The sequence below is a fragment of the Salmo trutta genome, chromosome 14, assembly GCF_901001165.1.
Source record: "Salmo trutta chromosome 14, fSalTru1.1, whole genome shotgun sequence".
Lineage (NCBI taxonomy): Eukaryota > Metazoa > Chordata > Actinopteri > Salmoniformes > Salmonidae > Salmo > Salmo trutta.
In genome coordinates this window covers 2,015,620-2,037,907 of record NC_042970.1, presented here as the reverse complement: position 1 = coordinate 2,037,907, position 22,288 = coordinate 2,015,620, and the positions used below count along the sequence as shown (strand labels likewise).

Here is a 22,288-nt window from a genome sequence, read left to right as displayed (position 1 = left end):
TGGCAAACATGCGCACACCTTTAGAAAAACAGTGTTGCCAAGGTAAATCAGTACTCTTCTATATAGACGGTATGCACGAGTTTTCAGACCCATATTAAGCCTATTCCTGGAATAAAAATGGAGATTCTCTTAAAGTATCATTGCTCAGCAGGGACCACAGTATGCGGACTCACAGAGAGAAAACACTACTTTAACACTACAGCGCCATCATCTGGACTGGAAGCAGAACTGCTCTCACTCGTTCTGTATATGCTGTGTTCCATCATGTTCTGCAGTTCTATCAGCTGGCTGGTGGGGGCACTGTGAGTCTGGCTGGTTGGGGGCACTGTGAGTCTGGCTGGTGGGGGCACTGTGAGGCTGGCTGGTGGGGGCACTGTGAGGCTGGCTGGTGGGGGCACTGTGAAGCTGGCTGGTGGGAGTTTGGCTGGTGGGGGCACTGTGAGGCTGGCTGGTGGGGGCCCTGTGAGGCTGGCTGGTGGGGGCACTGTGAGTCTGGCTGGTGGGGGCACTGTGAGTCTGGCTGGTGGGGTCAATGTGAGGCTGGCTGGTGGGGGCACTGTGAGGCTGGCTGGTGGGGGCACTGTGAAGCTGGCTGGTGGGAGTCTGGCTGGTGGGGGCACTGTGAGGCTGGCTGGTGGGGGCACTGTGAGGCTGGCTGGTGGGGGCACTGTGAAGCTGGCTGGTGGGAGTTTGGCTGGTGGGGGCACTGTGAGGCTGGCTGGTGGGGGCACTGTGAGTCTGGCTGGTGGGGGCACTGTGAGTCTGGCTGGTGGGGTCAATGTGAGGCTGGCTGGTGGGGGCACTGTGAGTCTGGCTGGTGGGGGCACTGTGAGTCTGCCTGGTGGGGGCACTGTGAGACTGGCTGGTGGGGGCACTGTGAGACTGGCTGGTGGGGGCACTGTGAGGCTGGCTGGTGGGGGCACTGTGAGGCTGGCTGGTGGGGGCTGGTGGGGGCACTGTGAGGCTGGCTGGTGGGGGCACTGTGAGGCTGGCTGGTGGGGGCACTGTGAGGCTGGCTGGTGGGAGTTTGGCTGGTGGGGTCACTGTGAGGCTGGCTGGTGGGGGCAATGTGAGTCTGGCTGGTGGGGGCACTGTGAGTCTGGCTGGTGGGGGCACTGTGAGGCTGGCTGGTGGGGGCACTGTGAGGCTGGCTGGTGGGAGTCTGGCTGGTGGGGGCACTGTGAGGCTGGCTGGTGGGGGCCTGGCTGGTGGGGGCACTGTGAGGCTGGCTGGTGGGGGCCTGGCTGGTGGGGGCACTGTGAGTCTGGCTGGTGGGGGCACTGTGAGGCTGGCTGGTGGGGGCACTGTGAGGCTGGCTGGTGGGGGCACTGTGAGGCTGGCTGGTGGGGTCACTGTGAGGCTGGCTGGTGGGAGGCTGGCTGGTGGGGGCAATGTGAGTCTGGCTGGTGGGGGCACTGTGAGGCTGGCTGGTGGGGGCACTGTGAGGCTGGCTGGTGGGGGCACTGTGAGTCTGGCTGGTGGGGGCACTGTGAGGCTGGCTGGTGGGGGCACTGTGAGGCTGGCTGGTGGGGGCACTGTGAGGCTGGCTGGTGGGGGCAATGTGAGGCTGGCTGGTGGGAGTCTGGCTGGTGGGGGCACTGTGAGGCTGGCTGGTGGGGGCACTGTGAGGCTGGCTGGTGGGGGCACTGTGAGTCTGGCTGGTGGGGGCACTGTGAGGCTGGCTGGTGGGGGCACTGTGAGGCTGGCTGGTGGGGGCACTGTGAGGCTGGCTGGTGGGGGCACTGTGAGGCTGGCTGGTGGGAGTCTGGCTGGTGGGGGCACTGTGAGTCTGGCTGGTGTGGGCACTGTGAGTCTGGCTGGTGGGGGCACTGTGAGGCTGGCAGGTGGGGGCACTGTGAGGCTGGCAGGTGGGGGCACTGTGAGGCTGGCTGGTGGGAGTCTGGCTGGTGGGGGCACTGTGAGGCTGGCTGGTGGGGGCACTGTGAGGCTGGCTGGTGGGGGCACTGTGAGGCTGGCTGGTGGGAGTCTGGCTGGTGGGGGCACTGTGAGGCTGGCTGGTGGGAGTCTGGCTGGTGGGGGCACTGTGAGTCTGGCTGGTGGGGGCACTGTGAGGCTGGCTGGTGGGGTCACTGTGAGGCTGGCTGGTGGGGGCAAGGTGAGGCTGGCTGGTAAAATGAAATCTGTTTTCTAGACACACACACACACACACACACACACACACACACACACACACACAAAGGCACCTGTCTGGAACGTTCTGGTCTCTGATTGGTTAACCATAGAGGGAGAGAGTGAGAGCAACCTGACAGACTGTTCTTAGGTTTCTGAATCTGAGCCACAAGGTTACATTAGGTTTCTGACAGATAATACCTGTGGAAAAGCAGACAGAGTTCTGCTTCAGTGAGGATAAATATTCCGGAAGTCTCCACTCTGAAACCAATCAGGACAGGATAATAGAACAGCAGAACCAGCCAACCAGTGCAGCAACAGCCTTTTCTACAGACAGGTCAGAACAGTACAGGACATTCTAGAACAGAAACTAGCATTCTACAACAGAACAGGGCATTTTAGAAGAGGACACTCTAGAAGAGTACAGGACATTCTAGAACAGGACAGAACACTCTAGAGGATGAGGAACCTCCTGACCACCGAGAACCAGAACTGTTACCGGGAGCAGATAGAGAAGGAGTGTTACACCCGGCTGGCCTGGAAGAGCCGCTACGGACGAGACTACCCCACCAGCTTCGTCTCCCGCAGGGCCAATGAGCAGCTAGGGCTGAGGCTCCCTGAGCTCCCCCTGACCACCACCCCCACGACTAAGACCATCCTGCCTCCTGTGTTATCTACCCTGGAGAGGAGGAGAGAGGCTGCAGTGCCCATGGACAGGTGAGTGAATTAATACATTTTATTTGACACATTTGAAATACAACTAGAGTTGCCTCAGCCACAGGAGGAAAACAATTATTGATTTTGCCGACTACGCCGAAATGTGTGTGGTAACCTAAGCTCAGTGGTGGAAAAAGGTCCCAATTGTCATATTTGAGTAAAAGTAAAGCTTCCTCAATTAGAAAATGACCAAATAAAAAGTGAAAGTGCCCAGTAAAATACTACTTGTATAAGTATTAAAGTATCTAGTTTTAAATGTATTTATGTATCAAAAGTAAATGCTATACATCAAATTGCTTATTTCCTTTTTTTTTCGGACAGCAAGGGCCATACTCCAAAACACGCCATACGCAGATCTTGTGTTTTGTGAGTCCGACAGATCAGAGGCAGTAGAGATTATGCATTCTCTTGATAAGTGTGTAAATTTGACCATTTTTTTCTGTCATGCCTGAGCATTTGAAATGTAATGAGCTCTTTAGGGTCGTCCAGGGACTTACTTTACTTCACTGCCTAGGGGCCTAAGGGGCCTAAGCCCAGGGGCCTAAGCCTAGGGGCCTAAGGGGCCTAAGCCTAGGGGCCTAAGCCTAGGGGCCTAAGCCTAGGGGCCTAAGGGGCCTAAGCCTAGGGGCCTAAGGGGCCTAAGCCTAGGGGCCTAAGCCTAGGGGCCTAAGGGGCCTAAGCCCAGGGGCCTAAGGGGCCTAAGCCCAGGGGCCTAAGCCCAGGGGCCTAAGGGGCCTAAACCTAGGGGCCTAAGCCGAGGGGCACTAGAGTCGGCTACGCCACCTTTTTGGTTTAATGAGAAGGAACTCAACCTTTTAAGATGGACCTATTCAGTTGTCCCTACAGTACACAGTACAGTACACAGTATTCAGTTGTCCCTACAGTACAGTACACAGTATTCAGTTGTCCCTACAGTACACAGTACAGTACACAGTACAGTACACAGTATTCAGTTGTCCCTACAGTACACAGGCTCAGAAAACACCAGATGAGGCCGTTTTTAGAAAAACAGTACAATTTCATATAAAAAAAAATCTTTGAGGATTTAAAACATATTAATGTCTACCTAAATGATGTTAATAGTTACCTTTAAACCAGGTTACTGAGCGAGGCTCCGCTGATGAGAACAGTGACACCCCAGACCAAGGAATCTCTCTACCAGGGTTTCTCCAAGGAGGGTAAAGGACGCAGCCTGTACCTCCACACACGCACCCAGAAAGGCCCAGAGGAGAAGTTTGCCCACCTTCTACTGTCTTCCTGGCACTACGGATGGAGACTGGGTGAGACGTTTGGTAATCTTATACTTGAAGCTTTAATACTTGTTATAAGCGTGTATGACACTATATGACTATGGATGGAGAGTTGATGAAATGTACGGTAACACTTTACCATTTAATAACACTTTATGTCTGCAGGTATAACGCTTCATTGCTGGTTATAAGCATGTATGAGCCTTTTATAATGACTATGGATGGAGATTGGTTCTGGGATGCTTCATGTAGCCCAGACCTTTAAATGGCTGAATGGAAAAATATCATGTTGATCTTAATGCTATTTCCCTGGCTAATAAATATAACAGAGTCAAATAAAATACCAATAACAAAATAAAGAAGCTTGAAAGGATTACAAACTAGTTTGTGTTTGTTTATGTTTATCACAAAGCAGTGCATGTTAAAGAAAGATATTTAAATGGGGTATTACAACGTCAACATTCGGTCTGTGTCTAGGTGACTACGGAAGAGACTACAGGTCGCCAGCCAATGGAAGATCAGGAGTCGTGAGGAACACATTTTACGGCAGGAATGGAATTTTCAATTTTCCCTCCGAAACGGATCGCCTTGGATGACGAGCGAAAGGCTTCGTTTTTCAGCTGGTTTTATACTTTATTATTCGATTCTCTTGATATTGACGAAGAATAACTTTAATTTGTTTTCACTGTATAAGTATGCTATCTTTGTTTGATTTATAACAAATATATTCTCTTCTATTGGATGTACAGATGTGGGTTAGCTATAAATTATGTTCATCTGAAAACACTGCTACTTTACATATACAACCTGTCATAACCGTTGGAGAAAATGTGTTGATATAATAACATCTGGATAAACCTTTTTTCTACTTATTTGCTGTCAGGTTTGTGTGGTTTAAACATTCCTGTGTGAAAATAATAGATGTGAAAAAGTTGCCAAGCATGAAGAGAAAGCAGGCTGCCACGCTCTGCATGAGGAGAAAGCAGGCTGCCACGCTCGACATGAGGAGAAAGCAGGCTGCCACGCTCTGCATGAGGAGAAAGCAGGCTGCCACGCTCTGCATGAGGAGAAAGCAGGCTGCCACGCTCTGCATGAGGAGAAAGCAGGCTGCCACGCTCTGCATGAGGAGAAAGCAGGCTGCCACGCTCGATACGAGTTGGTCACAGGTTCAACTGGTCTCCTAGCAACAAGGAAACACACATCTTAAATGTTGTGGTTTATAATTAACAAGCTAGCATGGTCTGGTCACCTCTTCATCTGTTGCCTGGTATAAATACTCTGACCTATGACTGGCACGGTACAGATTCATACTCACATGTTCATCATTTAGCAGGAGCGGTTAGGGTTAAGTGCCTTGCTCAAGGGCACATCGACAGGTTGTTTTACCTAGTCGGCTCAGGGATTCCAACCAGCCACCTTTTGATTACTGGCCCAATGCATCTTAACTGCTAGGCTACCTGCTAGACTACCGAGGACTAATGAATGAACAGAGTGGAAAAAGAATAACTCTGGGCCCTAGTAATAGGCCCATGTATCAACGTCCTGCCATTCTGTCTGGGGCACAGTGTATGGGAATGATTCATCCTGGGGATGATTCATTCTGGGGATGATTCATTCTTGGAGAGTACGTCACTGATTCATTCTGGGGATGATTCATCCTGGGGATGATTCATTCTGGGGATGATTCATTCTGGGGATGATTCATTCTGGGGATGATTCATCCTGGGGATGATTCATTCTGGGGATGATTCATTCTTGGAGAGTACGTCACTGATTCATTCTGGGGATGATTCATTCTTGGAGAGTACGTCACTGATTTCATCCTGAGGATGATTCATTCTTGGAGAGTACGTCACTGATTTCATCCTGAGGATGATTCATTCTTGGAGAGTACGTCACTGATTCATCGTGGGGATGATTAGCCCTAGTTAAAGGGCTATAACCACTAGGCTAGAACTGGGGTCCTGAGCTTTTCTCTGCCAGGTTACAGGATCGGGAGAATCTCCAAGCCTTCCCTCAAACACCTCAATGGCTCCTTTTGTTTTTTCACCGAGTGACCATGATTGGCTGAAGTCTAAGAAGTCCCAAACTGATGGATGTAGCATGCATGGGGCCTAAGGTGACTAATTCAGCTTGTAAAGTACCTAACGTCCAGCAGCCTGCCGCGTCGCCTAACGTCCTGCCCCGTCGCCTAACGTCCGGCAGCCTGCCGCGTCGCCTAACGTCCTGCCCCGTCGCCTAACGTCCAGCAGCCTGCCGCGTCGCCTAACGTCCGGCAGCCTGCCCCGTCGCCTAACGTCCTGCCGCGTCGCCTAACGTCCGGCAGCCTGCCCCGTCGCCTAACGCCCGGCAGCCTGCCGCGTCGCCTTGGTACTTCTAAATATTTCTAGATCGTGAAGTCTACATGCAAGTAATGAATTTTTAATCTTGCCAAGAATCACACTATTAAATTAATCAAAACAGGAATATTTTATATTGGGCTAGAAATTCTAAAGGAAATTCTCAACCTATATCCCCCACTAGAATCCCCATACTATAATGAAGACAGCTTCTCCATCCTACCTATATCCCCCCACTAGAATCCCCATACTATAATGAAGACAGCTTCTCCATCCTACCTATATCCCCCCACTAGAATCCCCATACTTTAATGAAGACAGCTTCTCCATCCTACCTATATCCCCCCACTAGAATCCCCATACTTTAATGAAGACATCTTCTCCATCCTACCTATATCCCCCCACTAGAATCCCCATACTTTAATGAAGACAGCTTCTCCATCCTACCTATATCCCCCCACTAGAATCCCCATACTTTAATGAAGACAGCTTCTCCATCCTACCTATATCCCCCACTAGAATCCCCATACTATAATGAAGACAGCTTCTCCATCCTACCTATATCCCCCCACTAGAATCCCCATACTTTAATGAAGACAGCTTCTCCATCCTACCTATATCCCCCCACTAGAATCCCCATACTAGAATCCCCATACTTTAACGATGACAGCTTCTCCATCCTACCTATATCCCCCCACTAGAATCCCCATACTATAATGAAGACAGCTTCTCCATCCTACCTATATCCCCCCACTAGAATCCCCATATTTTAATGAAGACAGCTTATCCATCCTACCTATATCCCCCCACTAGAATCCCCATACTATAATGAAGACAGCTTCTCCATCCTGGAGGGGAAATCAATTATTTCCAGGCCCAGGGACATGTACTAGTCTGTGGTGACCTAAATACCAGAACTGGACAAGAACCTGACACCTTCAGCACACAGGGGGACAAACACCTGCCTGGAGGTGACAGCATTCCCTCCTCCATATGCCTCCCTAGACACAACATAACCAACAAAATGGGTCACAACTCCTGCTGCTCTGTCTCATGCTGGGTCTGTACATAGTCAATGGTAGGCTTCGAGGAGACTCCTATGGTAGGTACACCTATAGCTCATCTCTAGGCAGTAGTACTGTAGACTACTTTATCACTGACCACAACCCAGAGTCTCTCAGAGCGTTCACAGTCAGCCCACTGACACCCCTATCAGATCACAGTAAAATCACAGTCTACTTGAACAGAGCAATACTCAATCATGAGGCATGAAAACCAAAGGAACTGAATAACATTAAGAAATGGAAGATGGAAGGAATGTAGTGTGGAAACCTACCAAAAAACAATTAGGCAACGACAAATTCAATCCCTTTTAGACAACTTCCTGGACAAAACGTTCCACTGTAATAGTGAAGGTGTAAACTTGGCAGTAGAAAATCTAAACAGTATATTTGACATCTCAGCTTCCCTATCAAATCAAAAAAATTCAAACAGAAAACCGAAGAAAATTAATAACAATGACAAATGGTTTGATGAAGAAAGGAAAAACCTAAGAAAGAAATTGAGAAACCTGTCCAACCAAAAACATAGAGACCCAGAAACCTGAGTCTAGTCCTTCACTATGGTGAATCACTAAAACAATACAGAAATACACAACGGAGAAAGAAGGAACAGCACGTCAGAAATCAGCTCAATGTAATTGAAGAATCCATAGACTCTAACCACTTCTGGGAAAATTGGAAAACACTGAACAAACAACAACATGAAGAATTATCTATCCAAAATGGAGATGTGTGGAGAAACCACTTCTCCAATCTTTTTGGCTCTATAACGAAGAACAAACAGCAGAAACATGATCAAATACAAATCTTAGAATCAACTATTAAAGACTACCAGAACCCACTGGATTCTCCAATTACCTTGAATGAACTACAGGACAAAATACAAACCCTCCAATCCAAAAAGGCCTGTGGTGTTGATGGTATCCTCAATGAAATGATAAAATATACAGACAACAAATTCTAATTGGCTATACTTAAACTCTTTATCGTCATCCTCAGCTCTGGCATCTTCCCCAATATTTGGAACCAAGGACTGATCACCCCAATCCACAAAAGTGGAGACAAATTTGACCCCAATAACTACCGTGGGATATGCGTCAACAGCAACCTTGGGGAAAATCCTCTGCAGTATCATTAACAGCAGACTCGTACATTTCCTCAGTGAAATGTACTGAGCAAATGTCAAATTGGCTTTTTACCAAATTACCGTACGACAGACCACGTATTCACCCTGCACACCCTAATTGACAAACAAACAAACCAAAACAAAGCCAAAGACTTCGGATGCTTTATTGATTTCAAAAAAGCTTTTGACTCAATTTTGCATAAGGGTCTGCTATACAAATGGTGTTGAGGGAAAAAAATGACATAAAATCTATGTACACAAACAGCAAGTGTGCGGTTAAAATGGGCAAAAAAACTTTTATTTCCACATGGCCGTGGGGTGAGACAGGGATGCAGCTTAACCCACCCTCTTCAACATATACAGTACCAGTCAAAAGTTTGTATATACCTTCTCATTCAAGGGTTTTTCTTACAATTTTCTACATTGTAGAATAATGGTGAAGACATCAACTATGAAATAACACATAAGAATCATGTAGTAACCAAAAAAGTGTTAATCAAATCAAAATATATTTAAGATTTTAGATTGTTCAAAGTAGCCACCCTTTGCCTTAATGACGGCTTAAATTGAATTCAATTGATTTGAGACTGAAAGAGAAAAATACAGAGAGAGAGAGACCAGAAAGAGAGAGACAGACACACAGAGACAGAGAGAGACACAGAGACAGCATGCTCGGTGAGTCCTTAGGCCTGTGAAGTTGAACACATCCAGAAAGGTTGGGTTGACTGCCTGGATCATCGTGTTCCTGTTGAGGAAGACCGACCGACCGACAAAAAGGAGGGGTCAGACAGGAGCAGAAGAACCATATAGCAGAAAGAGATTCTTAAATGTACTTCCTGGTTGATTAACAGTCACTTTGACATCACAACACTGTTGAGTTAAAACAAAAATAATTTACATAAGTATTCAGACCCTTTTTTTTAACTCAGTGCTTTGTTGTTTGTCTTGGAGCTCTATGGACAATTCATTCAACCTCATGGCTTGGTTTTTTCTCTGACCTGCACTGTCAACTGTGGGACCTTATATAGACAGGTGTGTGCCTTTCCAAATCATGTCCAATCAATTGAATTTACTACAGGTGGACTCCAATCAAGTTGTAGAAACATCTCAAGGATGATCAATGGAAACAGGATGCAGCTGAGATCAATTTCGAGTCTCATAGCAAAGGGTCTGAATACTTATGTAAATAAGGTATTTCTGGGTTTACATTTTTTTAAATATATTTGCAAATATAAAAAAAATTTTTTTTCGCTTTGTCATTGATGAGAAAAAATAAATATTTAATCCATTTTAGAAAAAGGCTGTGACATAACAAGATGTGGAGAAAGTGAAAGGGTCTGAAAACTTCCCAAATGCACTGTATGTTTCTATGGCGACGTCCTCTGCCCCGCCGTAGGCACATTGTGTGGACTCCATCACAGTGGTGTCGATGGTGTCGCCCGTCAGCTGCTGTCAGACCGCAGACGGATGCTGCCCCACTGCCTCTTGGGTATGTAGCCACAGGCCATGTTGAAGTCCCCTATGATGATCACATTCCGAGGAAAGCAGGTGTGAGACTGTTTCCATACAATTGGTGACTAGAATTTGTTTATTTTTTAGCCTTTATTTAACTAGGCAAGTCAGTTAAGAACAAATTCTTATTTTCTATGCCGGCCTAGGAACAGTGGGCTAACTGCCTAGCAGCTAACAGATACAGTGCCAGTAGGCAAAAAAAAAAAAAAACGTTCAGAATATAACCATTTTTGACAGATGAGAGAGGATAAATTCTCTATGCAATTTGTTACACTTTTGGATACAGAAGTTCTGCTGGATGATTTAGCCCGCTGCTCAGCTTGCTAAGTAGCTAGCTTGCTAACGTTTGCTAGCATTTTTTTACCTTTTTTTTTTAGCACCTCTGTCCTACCTAGCTAGCTAGGAAACGTTAGCTAGCTATCTAGCTAGCATTAGGTAAAACCTAAAACATTTTTCAATATTGAAATTCTGCTAGACGATTTAGTACGAGATAACCTTTAGGATAATGTATTTAGCTAGCTAAGTAGATCACATTTGCTGGGTAGTTAACGTTTTCTGGCTCGCTAGCGAAGTTAACTGCCAGGTAGCAATAGGGATGCGTTGGTAAAATTGCTGGGGAAGCCAAGCCAGAACAAAATAGCCATATTACAACCTGTGTGTTGTGATAATTGTGTTGTTTGCTCTATAAGCTGTTCATAGGCCTTGCGACCGTGATATGTACTGTAGGCATCAGGCTGAGACAATAAGAAGACAGTGGAAGAATGAATTCAACCACAACTTTGTTTCATCACAAAACCGGAGAGCAACATCTGTCTGGTGAAGTCCACAAAGCATATTGCATATAACAAACAGTTACATGACCAGCAGTAGGGTCAAGCAGGTTAATGTTTCCTACATTTTCAGATAAACTAAACAACTATTGATTTAGAACCAGAGAATTACCACAAGTTGCAAAGAAACTATTCCACTATTCCTGCATCATTTCAACTTCATCATCAAATCGCCTACAGTCTGTTTAGTCTAATACAGTTACAACGAAAAGATACCAAAAACAATTAAGTCCAATCAGTGTAATTATTGATATGATTTGGCTTTTCATGGTTCTGATTGCTCTCTGTGTGCGTGCAAGTAGAAAAACATTGACTCACCCTACTGGTAGAGAAACGCCAATGCCATCCTCCTCTCTTTCATGTTGGCGAAACGGTCTATGACTGTCATACAGTACACGCTTTTAGTTTTTGTTGTCCTAAGCTACCTGGCTAAAATGCTCGCTCGCTAGCCTAACTTCCTTTCATGGGCAATGATTAGCCAGCTGGTTAACATTAGCCTGGTACATCTAGCTACATATTGAACTTCCATCCTCACATGACAGCGGCACAATGTATGAATTTATGATTGGATCAGAATCGCCGTTTTATAATCATTGGCCAGTACGGAGAATTAAAACCAGAAGTCTCCATCCATGGCTAATTTAGGTAAGTGATTATTTTTAGATAGCTAGGCACCGACCAGAGGACAACAACACAACAAGATGCAACAATTAAAAACATTTCTGTCATTAGATATTTTGCTCTCGATGTGATGTAATTGGTGTGAAGCCAAATCCAAACTGGCTTCCCTTGACACTTTTTTTTGGTGCGCTCAGACCATTCACAGTTGAGCTCACTCAGTTTAGCTAAATGCTGATTGGCAATTATTTATTTTTATTATAAAGGGAAGCCAAAGGCTCGCTGGCTTCCCTTGCATTCAATGTTACGGGCGACAACAATGTCATACTCTATTTGACCAGACAGCATCAGATAGATGGGCTACACATAAAGAGACAGCCCTGTGCAGGGTGCGGTCTTTCACATGAGACATTAAACGGGTGTCCTGACTCTGTGGTCACTAAAAATCCCACTTATCGTAAGAGTAGGGGTGTTAACCCTGGTGTCCTGGCTAAATTCCCCATCTGTCTCTCATACCATCATGCTCACCTACTCATCAGTGGCGGTTCTAGACCATTTCAACTGGGGGGGGGGGGGCAAGCTGGGGCCAGTTTTACTGTTAGAGGGGCCAGTTAAATTAGACGTTATTGTTGTCATATCGTTTTCTTCACTGCATTAGCAGGCAAAAGACCATGTTCATAATCATTAGTGTTCCGCGTTGCCACTGTCTAATAACGGATGTAAAAAAAAAAAAGAACGATAGCAAAAATTTGTTATGTAAAAATTATTTCATACTCCACATTTAGGGGGGCCACAAGGGGTCCAAAATTGTTGGCACAGGGGCACTGCCCACCCCCCAGAACCGCTAGTGCTACCCATCCCCAGCTTCCAATTGGCTCATTCCTCCTCTCCCCTGAAACTATTACACAGGTTGTTGCTGTAAATGAGAATGTGTTCTGAGTCAACTTACCTGGTCAAATAAAAAAATCAAAAATAATTTTGGGATGCCTGGCTTCCCTTGGCATGCATGAATACACTCCACTGCCAGCTAGCTAGCTAACATCGAAATTACAGTATTTCCATGCAATTTGTTTAGCTAGTTTTTTGGGGGGGATTAGCATGCTAGCTAGATGGTTATCTAACCTTTGAACTCATGTACTGTATCTAGCTAGGTCGCTGGTACGTTAGCTAGCTAGCATTCTTTGTCAGTTCAATTTTAAGACTAACTTACTATCTAGCTAACTAGCTAGTGTATTAGCAAACATTGGGATAATTAGCTAACCCCTTTAATCTGTGTTAGCTAGCTATTAGTGTTAGAAAGTTAATAGTGTTAAACACTTAAAACATTCAACATTGTGAGAGGATGCGTCCTCCAATGTTTCACCAACCAAAGATATTACTAACTAACTGGTTACCATTTCACATCAGAGGGTTCACCATACTATCACAGAGACCTGGTTACCATTTCACACCAGAGGGTTCACCATACTATCACAGAGACCTGGTTACCATTTCACACCAGAGGGTTCACCATACTATCACAGAGACCTGGTTACCATTTCACACCAGAGCGTTCACCATACTTGGACTATCACAGAGACCTGGTAAGTGTGTTGATATAATATGATAAAGGGTAATATGTTATGAATGATGATTGAAGAATGTTACGGATGTAAATGTGGCCAGGGCATCAGGGTTTCAAAGGTGCGTCAAAACATCATGAAAACCAGCCTCTTCTGTTCCTGGGACAGGGCACCACAATGCATCACTCCAAAAGTGAGAATATAACTATTGTTCAACTTGGCAACTGTTGAAAATAAGGTAGCAGGATAATACATAAGGGTTCATCTTATAAGCACAAGTGCATTTTACTGGAGGTAAATATCGGCTCACTATTTGGCAAACACTGACCAGTTATTGCACTATTTTGACCAATGCGATATAACCGTTTAATGCATTTACAAATTATTAAATAATCATTCATAATGTAATTATAACCTCTTTATAAACCCTTTAGAAATGGAACCTTATTGTAAAGTGTTACCATAGTTAGTATATCAATATTAGTTTACTCATAAATGTGCTGTTTCCATCAGGCCTGTCGTGACATGTTTTTATGTGACGTGTACTTTACTCGCATAAAAAAAAGTTGGATGGAAACCTAGTTTGAGACTGGAAACTAACACAGGGGAACAAAGTAGAAAAATTTAAGTTTTATTTTCCTGGACCCAGATTAAGCCTGCTCCTGGACTAAAAAAAGCTTGATGGTTATGTTTTAGCGCTGGAATAAACTGCCTTAATCTTGTATAGATTACAGTTTATATTACACAGAAAGGTGTTCCGCAAGGTTCCATTTTAGGGCCTGTTTTGTTTACCATTTATATAAACGATATCGGCGAAGACCCATAGTAACCTAAACATTTGCAGTGAAGTTGTATGATGATTCAGCCTGAATATGGAAACAAGAAGGTCTGTATGAGCTCATCACAGCGAGGTAACCTGAAGCCCTGCGAGTCTCTGTGAAGGTGAAACCACCTGCACTGAACTGAAATGTCAGGAGGATGTATCCATTTCAGTCACTGAAAGAAAGGCTTCTCTAGTGTCAGCCTTGACCCTGGCAGTACCTCATATAGCCCAGATTACACACACTGTTACAAACATCACACACAATGGAGACCATTGAGCTCTACTGTTATTGTGGGCTGTTGTGGTTTACCATTTTACCAGTGGAGATATTTGAGCTTGTAGCTATTATTAGGAGATCTGATGTTGTTTACTTTACCTGTGCACGTTTTCTACCAGGTGAATACATAAATGATAAACCACTATGAAACAATACAACTACTGATAAACCACTATGAAACGATACTACTGATAAACCACTATGAAACAATACAACTACTATTATAAACTGGGTGGTTCGAGCCCTGAATGCTGATTGGCTGACAACCCTGGTATATCAGATTAGAAGAAGACAGAAATGTATGTTACCAACTGAATGACATCTATTGCAGGATAAATCAATGTTAAAGTTTACACAGCTGGCCATATACGGATGTAAAATTTTACTTTATGGGCTGGTTATGTAGGCTTCTTCTAACCCATTGCTTTCTACTACATTATAATAATACAATTACATTATATATTTACATTAAAAACCAAAGTCTATCAGAATTCCAGTCATTCCAATAAATGTTATACCCCTTGATCTTCAAGAATAGGACTTGGAAATATGGAAGTATAGATTAGTCAAATTGTTTTACCTGAGCATGACCCCAAAACTAAGGACTTATTAGCCAGCCCTACTCTGTTGTTTATGATTGTGTTGTCATGGAGGACTGACTGGGCTCATTGATTCAAGTTAAAAAAATAAATGCTGCACTCATGGAATGGCTTTGAGCTCTACTGAAAATTGTTATTTACATGTGAAGAATGAATGACATATGATTCATTTGCTATAGGCCTGTTGTTTACCTTTTTGTTCGTGGCACTTTGATATCTTGATAATATACAACTGTTTAAAGCGCAAATCCACAAATGAAACAATAACAAAACGAACACCCTGCCTCTGCTGCTAAAAAGCTGAGGGATGGGCCTGGAGAAATGTAACCACACTCGGCTTAATAGACAGAGCTATGGATGCAACGACTGACCATCCATATCACTATGATTGGTTTAACCATGTTATGAGGCTAAACAGTGTTTGTTTACATTGTTTACAAACGTTGGAGTAAAACAAGTTTATATGTTGGGTTCTCGTGGAGTCTGACAGTTGAACTAAGATCGTGAGGCATTTAGAAGTTATATTCCTCTATTTTGTTTTTATCAGCATGAATTAGATTGAGCAATAAAAGCCCCACTTTTATTCCGTAGGCTGGGATCTGCACTATGCAGCTGTTGCAAAAGCGCAATTTTCACTGGCTGTCCACTGGTCTCAAAAACAATGATTAATAGGCAGCTTAAACTTCTTAAATTCAACCATTATTGGGTTCAAATACACATTTAGATTTGTCAACAGCCATCCACAACAACCACAATCCGTAAGGCGCAAATAGCTAAATGAGAGCAGCAGTGTGATTCACATCAATGCTTTATGTAGATATCAATAATAAGTGATATCCGTATCGCTGTAGACTACAACCACTGCTGTCATCCTTTACCTCCAAGCGTTTATTCAAGTTGGATAATCTTTGGATGCCGACAGCAGCCGCACCATTGGAAGACACAACTTGGACTGTACCATACAAAAGCCTATTCCTTCTCTTTTCCCACAATCCATCAAACACATTTGATGTGTCATTATAGTGGTCTCTGACTTGTGGTCAGATTCGCTCAGGTGGAACAAACTTAAACTTGCACCTTTTTTAAATGCTGATTTGAACGTCACTGAGTAAACAGAGACGTTTCTACGATTTTTTTCCCCCGCAAACATCCTTTCTGAATTTAACAGTAATCCTTGAAGTAGTCATCTAGTTTTTCTAAAGTATCTGTAATCTGATTACAATATTTTTGCTGGTAAAGTAACGGATTACAGTTACCGGTTTTTGTAATCCCTTACATGTAAAGGATTACATGTAATCTGTTACTCCCCAACCCTGCTTGTGTGCTGTCCAAATATGTCCAACATCATGATGCCTAAATATGACTAGCGCTGTGAGCCTTCTATGTAAGTACCCAGACAGGCTCTAGTGGTAGCTGTAATCACTGCCTCTAGTCTGCGCTACATCAAACTTCAGCATAGTAATCTAAAGTGACAGATATGCACACAGATTTAATTAAAATATGCTATTTATTTAGGCAAGTCAATTAAGAACAAATTCTTATTTACAATGACGGCCAAACCCTAACCCGGACGACGCTGGGACAATTGTGCGCCACCCTATGGGACTCCCAATCACGGCCGGTTGTGATACAGCCTGGAATCGAACCATGGTCTGTAGTGACACCTCTAGCACTGAGATGCAGTGCCTTGGACCGCTGTGCCATGCTATGCTACACAGAAGTTAACTGTCGGTTCGTGGTAAAACATAGTAAGGGTTAAGGTTAGGGCAACAGGATGATGAAGATAGTTTTTGCTCTTGCCCTTGAATTTTCCCAGTCGCTCGAGTTCTTCCGCTTCCTTTTCATGAGAGTGGTCCTGATTGGTTCTCTATTCCTTGACTGACCAGAGACATTACAGAAAGGAAGAGATATAAATTCCAAGGGAGCTTGAATGGCAAAAACGTTGAACGCCGCACCCAGCAGACGGTCGACCAATCGCATTCCCGTTGTTATGCTGTGTCGCTTCGTTGCTAAACTAATCGTCACGCAATCCCTTCTCAAAGTCAGGGTGAGTCGAGAAACTTGTCTATTTTTTATTGAAAGTACATAATGTCACAATTCCACAGCTATACTACATTACAGAGAACCAGCTAATTATCTCACATCTTGTGAAAAAAAATGGGTTGTACCACTTGAAATTCATGCTAATGTTGAGTTTCAATTGAAGGAGATCTCACATTGTCCCAGAATTGTCTCAGAATCACCCAGAATGCACCACGAGGCCCATTGCGTAATGGGAGTTAATAAGATGCCCATCTCCTCAACAAAGTATCTCTGGCGGGACTCAGAGAACTGCTCTGATTGGACCTGATCCGTTTCCAGGGACACGGCGCTCCTCCCGCTCAGACCACAGGTCAAACATGGCGTCGTTGAGGTGTTTTCTTCGTTCCGGGAAGGTATTTATTAACTTTAAATCCAAGTGTAGACAATTACCTATTTTGTTCGGATGAGATAAAAACAAGAGCCCTTTATTTTTTCTTCTTCTCCTGTGTTGTCTGGTGCAGAAAGCCGTGTCGGTGGTCCTACGGAGGGAGTTGAGCAAGTCGTCTCCGGTCGCGGTGCAGGTGAGGGCTAACGCTAACTACTATCATCTATTCTCATAGCTTCATCTAACTAACAACCTTCAACGTGTTTTCACTAGTTACCACAGACAAACTCAAAATGGTCTATATCGTAAAAATTCATGAAAACAAAAACGTGCCTTTTGGTATTCATGTTTTTTTATATCTAGATATAGGTGGGGTTTATGACTTTGTGGCTTGCAGCTGTCAATTGTATATACCCCCAAAACATTATATTCGCTTGTGTCATTGAATTGCTTGAACGGTAGCATGTACTGTCAATTCAAGTCATTATAACAAGTTGGCCAGTTCACGGCCTATGATGAACGTCTTATAGTCTTGTGCGATGTTAATAAGGCCTGACTGACCCATTTAACAAGGACAGATTCATTTATGCCGGGAATACACTATACGATTTCGCCACGTTTTCTCCATCCCGGACACATTTTCATGCTCGGTGTGAAGTCCTATGAGCTAGGATCATCACTTCGGGTCTTGCGTCGTTTGAGCGGGTCAAGGACTCTAGACCCCCGTCGGATGTCCCGATCATTTCCTGATATGTCAGGAAATTTGATCATGGGTCTTATAGTATGAGCAGCTCTACAACGCGGTTGGGTAAAGACTACTGCAAATAACCAATGAGCACTCAGCATGTGAGACCAAAACAATGATGGTGAAGAGGAAAGCAACAACACAGACCGTGTGGACAGAGGGGATGGAGGACAGATTGGTGGATAGAAGGGAAACGCCACTGACTTTTCATTATTGCCTCTGCGTTCTACCATGACAGAAACTAAAAAGGTAAAGTCTGGAATGAAAAGGCCTCTGCCCTTCAGCAGTTGCGTGCAGGTGCATGACTATTTGATGTTTCTGCACATTAATGTGCTAATAAAGCAGTTTGCGGAAATGTGAGAACTTCCAAGGGTGGGGCTAGCCGTAGACCTACCCGGGGTGGGGCTAGCCGTAGACCTACCCGGGGTTGGGCTAGCCGTAGACCTACCCGGGGTGGGGCTAGCCGTAGACCTACCCGGGGTGGGGCTAGCCGTAGACCTACCCGGGGTTGGGCTAGCCGTAGACCTACCCGGGGTTGGGCTAGCCGTAGACCTACCCGGGGTTGGGCTAGCCGTAGACCTACCCGGGGTTGGGCTAGCCGTAGACCTACCCGGGGTTGGGCTAGCCGTAGACCTACCCGGGGTTGGGCTAGCCGTAGACCTACCCGGGGTGGGGCTAGCCGTAGACCTACCCGGGGTGGGGCTAGCCGTAGACCTACCCGGGGTGGGGCTAGCCGTAGACCTACCCGGGGTGGGGCTAGCCGTAGACCTACCCGGGGTGGGGCTAGCCGTAGACCTACCCGGGGTGGGGCAGCGTTTCGTTAGATCTTCTGTTTGTTTGACTTTAACATTAAATTACATTTTACGAAAACAGTTAAAACATTTTACAATTCGGTAATTTAGCAGACACTCTTACCAGATCGAGTTAGTCAGTAGTGAGTGCATACATTTTTTTTTGTAATTGTTCCCCGGGCGAGCGCCATGCTCTACCGACTGAGCCACAGAGAATAACAACTAGTGAAGGTAGGAGCTAAAGACAGTCACAGCATCGAGCATCCTGTCACTCAGCCTCTTAAGGCGTCCACATGTTTCCCTGCAGAAACAGTTCGGAAGAGTTTGTGCATATATTATGAAGACATTTTGTCATGTTATTGTTTTGAACTAGGGTAGGTTTTTTTGTTTTTCTTCAGGCTGTTCGGGCACACCAAACCTTCCTCCCTAATTGGTCAACTGTAGGGATTCTTCAATAAAGTATTTGTTGTTCAACGAGCAACGATGTATTTTCATGCACTTTTTTTCATTGAGAAATACTGCACCAAACGTCTTAGATGTAAAATTGCGCGACTAAGATCTCTATGGCAATTATGTGAATGACAGATTTCTTGATTTATCTTAGATTAATTCTGACCATTGAGGAAGTGAATACTGGTTACGGCGCCTCAGAATGGACAAACAGTACTATTGCTGTTTTTTTTCCCTCCTCGTTTTTCAAGCCAAGGTCTTAAGGGAGTTTGGAGCACACTTGTTCAGTTCACCTAGCCGACAGCCTACCTGAAGCATTCTCATGCCTTAATGGATTCACCTAGCCGACAGCCTTAATGGATTCACCTAGCCGACAGCCTTAATGGATTCACCTAGCCGACAGCCTTAATGGATTCACCTAGCCGACAGCCTTAATGGATTCACCTATCCGACAGCCTTAATGGATTCACCTAGCCGACAGCCTACCTGAAGCATTCTAACGCCTTAATGGATTCACCTAGCCGACAGCCTTAATGGATTCACCTAGCCGACAGCCTTAATGGATTCACCTAGCCGACAGCCTACCTGAAGCATTCTAACGCCTTAATGGATTCACCTAGCCGACAGCCTTAATGGATTCACCTAGCCGACAGCCTACCTGAAGCATTCTCACGCCTTAATGGATCAATTGGACTGTGAGGGATAATGACTTGAATGTGAACTGCTGTCTCCATGGATCTCTGGTGGTGAGAGGAGGAAATGGGTCTAGAACCAGGATGTTAACTCTACCCCAACTTTGTTATTTAAAGTGACTTTGAGATGTAGCTTGTAATGAAAAGCTCTATATAAAACACATGCAGTGCATTTGGAAAGTATTCAGACCCATTGACTTTTTCTACATTTTGTTACGTTACAGCCTTATTCTAAAATTGATTAAACATTTTTTTTCCCTCATCAATCTACACACAATACCCCATAATGACAAAGCAAAACAGATTTTTAGAAATGTTTGCAAATGTATTAAAAATAAACTGAAATATCACATTTACACAAGTAGTCAGACTCTTTACTCAGTACTTTGTTGAAGTAACCTTTTGGCAGCGATTACAGCCTCGAGTCTTCTTGGGCATGACGCTACAAGCTTGGCACACCTGTATTTGGGGAGTTTCTCCCATTCCGCTCTGCAGATCCTCTCAAACTCTGTCAGGTTGGATGGGAAGCTTCGCTGCACATATATTTTCAGGTCTCTCCAGAGATGTTTGATCGGGTTCAAGTCCGGGCCACTCATGGACATTTAGAGACTTGTCCCGAAGCCACTCCTGCGTGATCTTGGCTGTATGCTTAGGGTTGTTGTCCTGTTGGAAAGTGAACTTTCACTCAAGTCTGAGGTCCTGAGTGCTCTGGAGCAGGTTTTCATCAAGGATCTCTGTTCTTTGCTCCGTTCATCTTTCCCTCGATCCTGACTACTCTCTCAGTCCCTGCCGCTGAAAAACATCCCCACAGCATGATGTTGCCACCACCATGCTTCACCTTAGGGATGGTGCCAGGTTTCCTCCAGAGGGGACCCTTTCCAATCAGGCCAAAGAGTTCAATCTTGGTTTCATCAGACCAGAGAATCTTGTTTCTCACGGTCAGTCTTTAGGTGCCTTTTCGCAAACTCCAAATGGGCTGTCATGTGCCTTCTTACTGGAGCGTGGCTTCAGTCTGGCCACTCTACCTTAAAGGCCTGATTGGTGGAGTGCTGCAGAGATGTTTGTCATTCTGGAAGTTTCTCCCATCTCCACAGAGGAACTCTGGAGCTCTGTCAGTGACCATCGGGTTCTTGGTCACCTCCCTGACCAAGACCCTTCTCCCCTGATTGCTCAGTTTGGCCGGATTGCCAGCTCTAAGAAGAGTCTTGGTGGTTCCAAACGTCTTCCATTATAGACTGATGTAGGCCACTATGTTCTTGGACCTTCAATGCTGCAGAAATGTTTTGGTACCCTTCCCCAGAGCTGTGCCTCGACACAATCCTGTCTCAGAGCTCTATGGACAATTCCTTCGACCTCATGACTTGGTTTTTGGTCTGACATACACTGTCAACTGTGGGACCTTATATAGACAGGTGTGTGCCTTTCCAAATCATGTCCAATCAATTGAATTTACCACAGCTGGACTCCAATCAAGATGTAGAAAGATCTCAAGGATGATCAATGGAAACAGGAAGCACCTGAGCTCAATTTAGAGTCTCATAGCAAAGGGTCTGAATACTTGATGTAAATATGGTGTTTGTTTTTATTTTTAATACATTAGCTAAAATGTCAACCTGTTTTCGCTTTGTCATTATGGGGTATTGTGTGTGTGTGTGTGTGTGTGGATTTTTTTGTTTGTTTTTAATCCATTTTAGAAAAATTGCTGTAAAATAACAGTGGACAAAGGGAAGGTTTGAATACTTTCTGAATGCACTGTATTTTATGTCGTTTTTTTGTGTAGTGAAATGTGTCTTTATTTCAGGTGAATGTCCGAGATGCCCTCAACCAGGCCATGGATGAGGAACTGGAGAGGGATGAGAGAGTCTTCCTCCTGGGGGAGGAGGTGGCTCAGTATGATGGAGCCTACAAGGTAATTATTAGGTACACCAGCCCATTCACCAAAATGGATCGCTCCTACAGACAGTGAGTCTCGTGGTTGTGGCTTGATATATAAAGCAGGCAGACAGGCATCAAGGCATTCAGTTACTGTTCGGTTGAATGTTAGAACGAGTGACCTAAATGACTTTGAGAGTGGTATGATCGTCGGTGCCAGGCGCGCCGGTTCCGGTATCTCAAAAAACGTCCACCGTCCTGGGCATTTCAGGAACGACAGTGTCAAGGGTTTACTGTAAATGTTGCGACGAACAAAAAATCCAGTCAGCGGCAGTCTTGTGAGTGAAAACAGCTCGTTGATGAGAGGTCTAAGAAGAATGCCAAGAATCATGCAAGCTAACAGACGGGCCACAAACAGGCAAATAACGGAACAGTACAACAGTGGTGTGCAGAACAGCATCTCAGAACAAACAACTCGTTGGTCCTC

The 22,288-nt window shown here is 44.9% G+C and overlaps 2 protein-coding genes across 2 annotated transcripts in view; both read left to right on the top strand.

Annotated features, from left to right (window-relative positions):
* Positions 1–2,161: 2,161 nt before the first annotated feature.
* LOC115207060 (protein ATP6V1FNB-like) lies at positions 2,162–4,967 on the top strand. The gene is made up of 3 exons (XM_029774070.1): positions 2,162–2,847; positions 3,946–4,127; positions 4,575–4,967. The coding sequence occupies exons 1-3, from the start codon at positions 2,591–2,593 to the stop codon at positions 4,691–4,693; spliced, it is 558 nt and encodes a 185-aa protein (XP_029629930.1). The 5' UTR covers positions 2,162–2,590; the 3' UTR covers positions 4,694–4,967.
* Positions 4,968–17,173: 12,206 nt separating this feature from the next.
* LOC115207227 (pyruvate dehydrogenase E1 component subunit beta, mitochondrial-like) overlaps positions 17,174–22,288 on the top strand; it is a 30,777-nt gene continuing 25,662 nt past the window's right edge. The window contains exons 1-3 of the mRNA XM_029774200.1: positions 17,174–17,279; positions 17,388–17,447; positions 21,731–21,838. Of these exons, the coding sequence (XP_029630060.1) occupies positions 17,244–17,279; positions 17,388–17,447; positions 21,731–21,838 (204 nt within the window). The 5' untranslated portion in view covers positions 17,174–17,243. The remainder of the gene's footprint in view (positions 17,280–17,387; positions 17,448–21,730; positions 21,839–22,288) is intronic.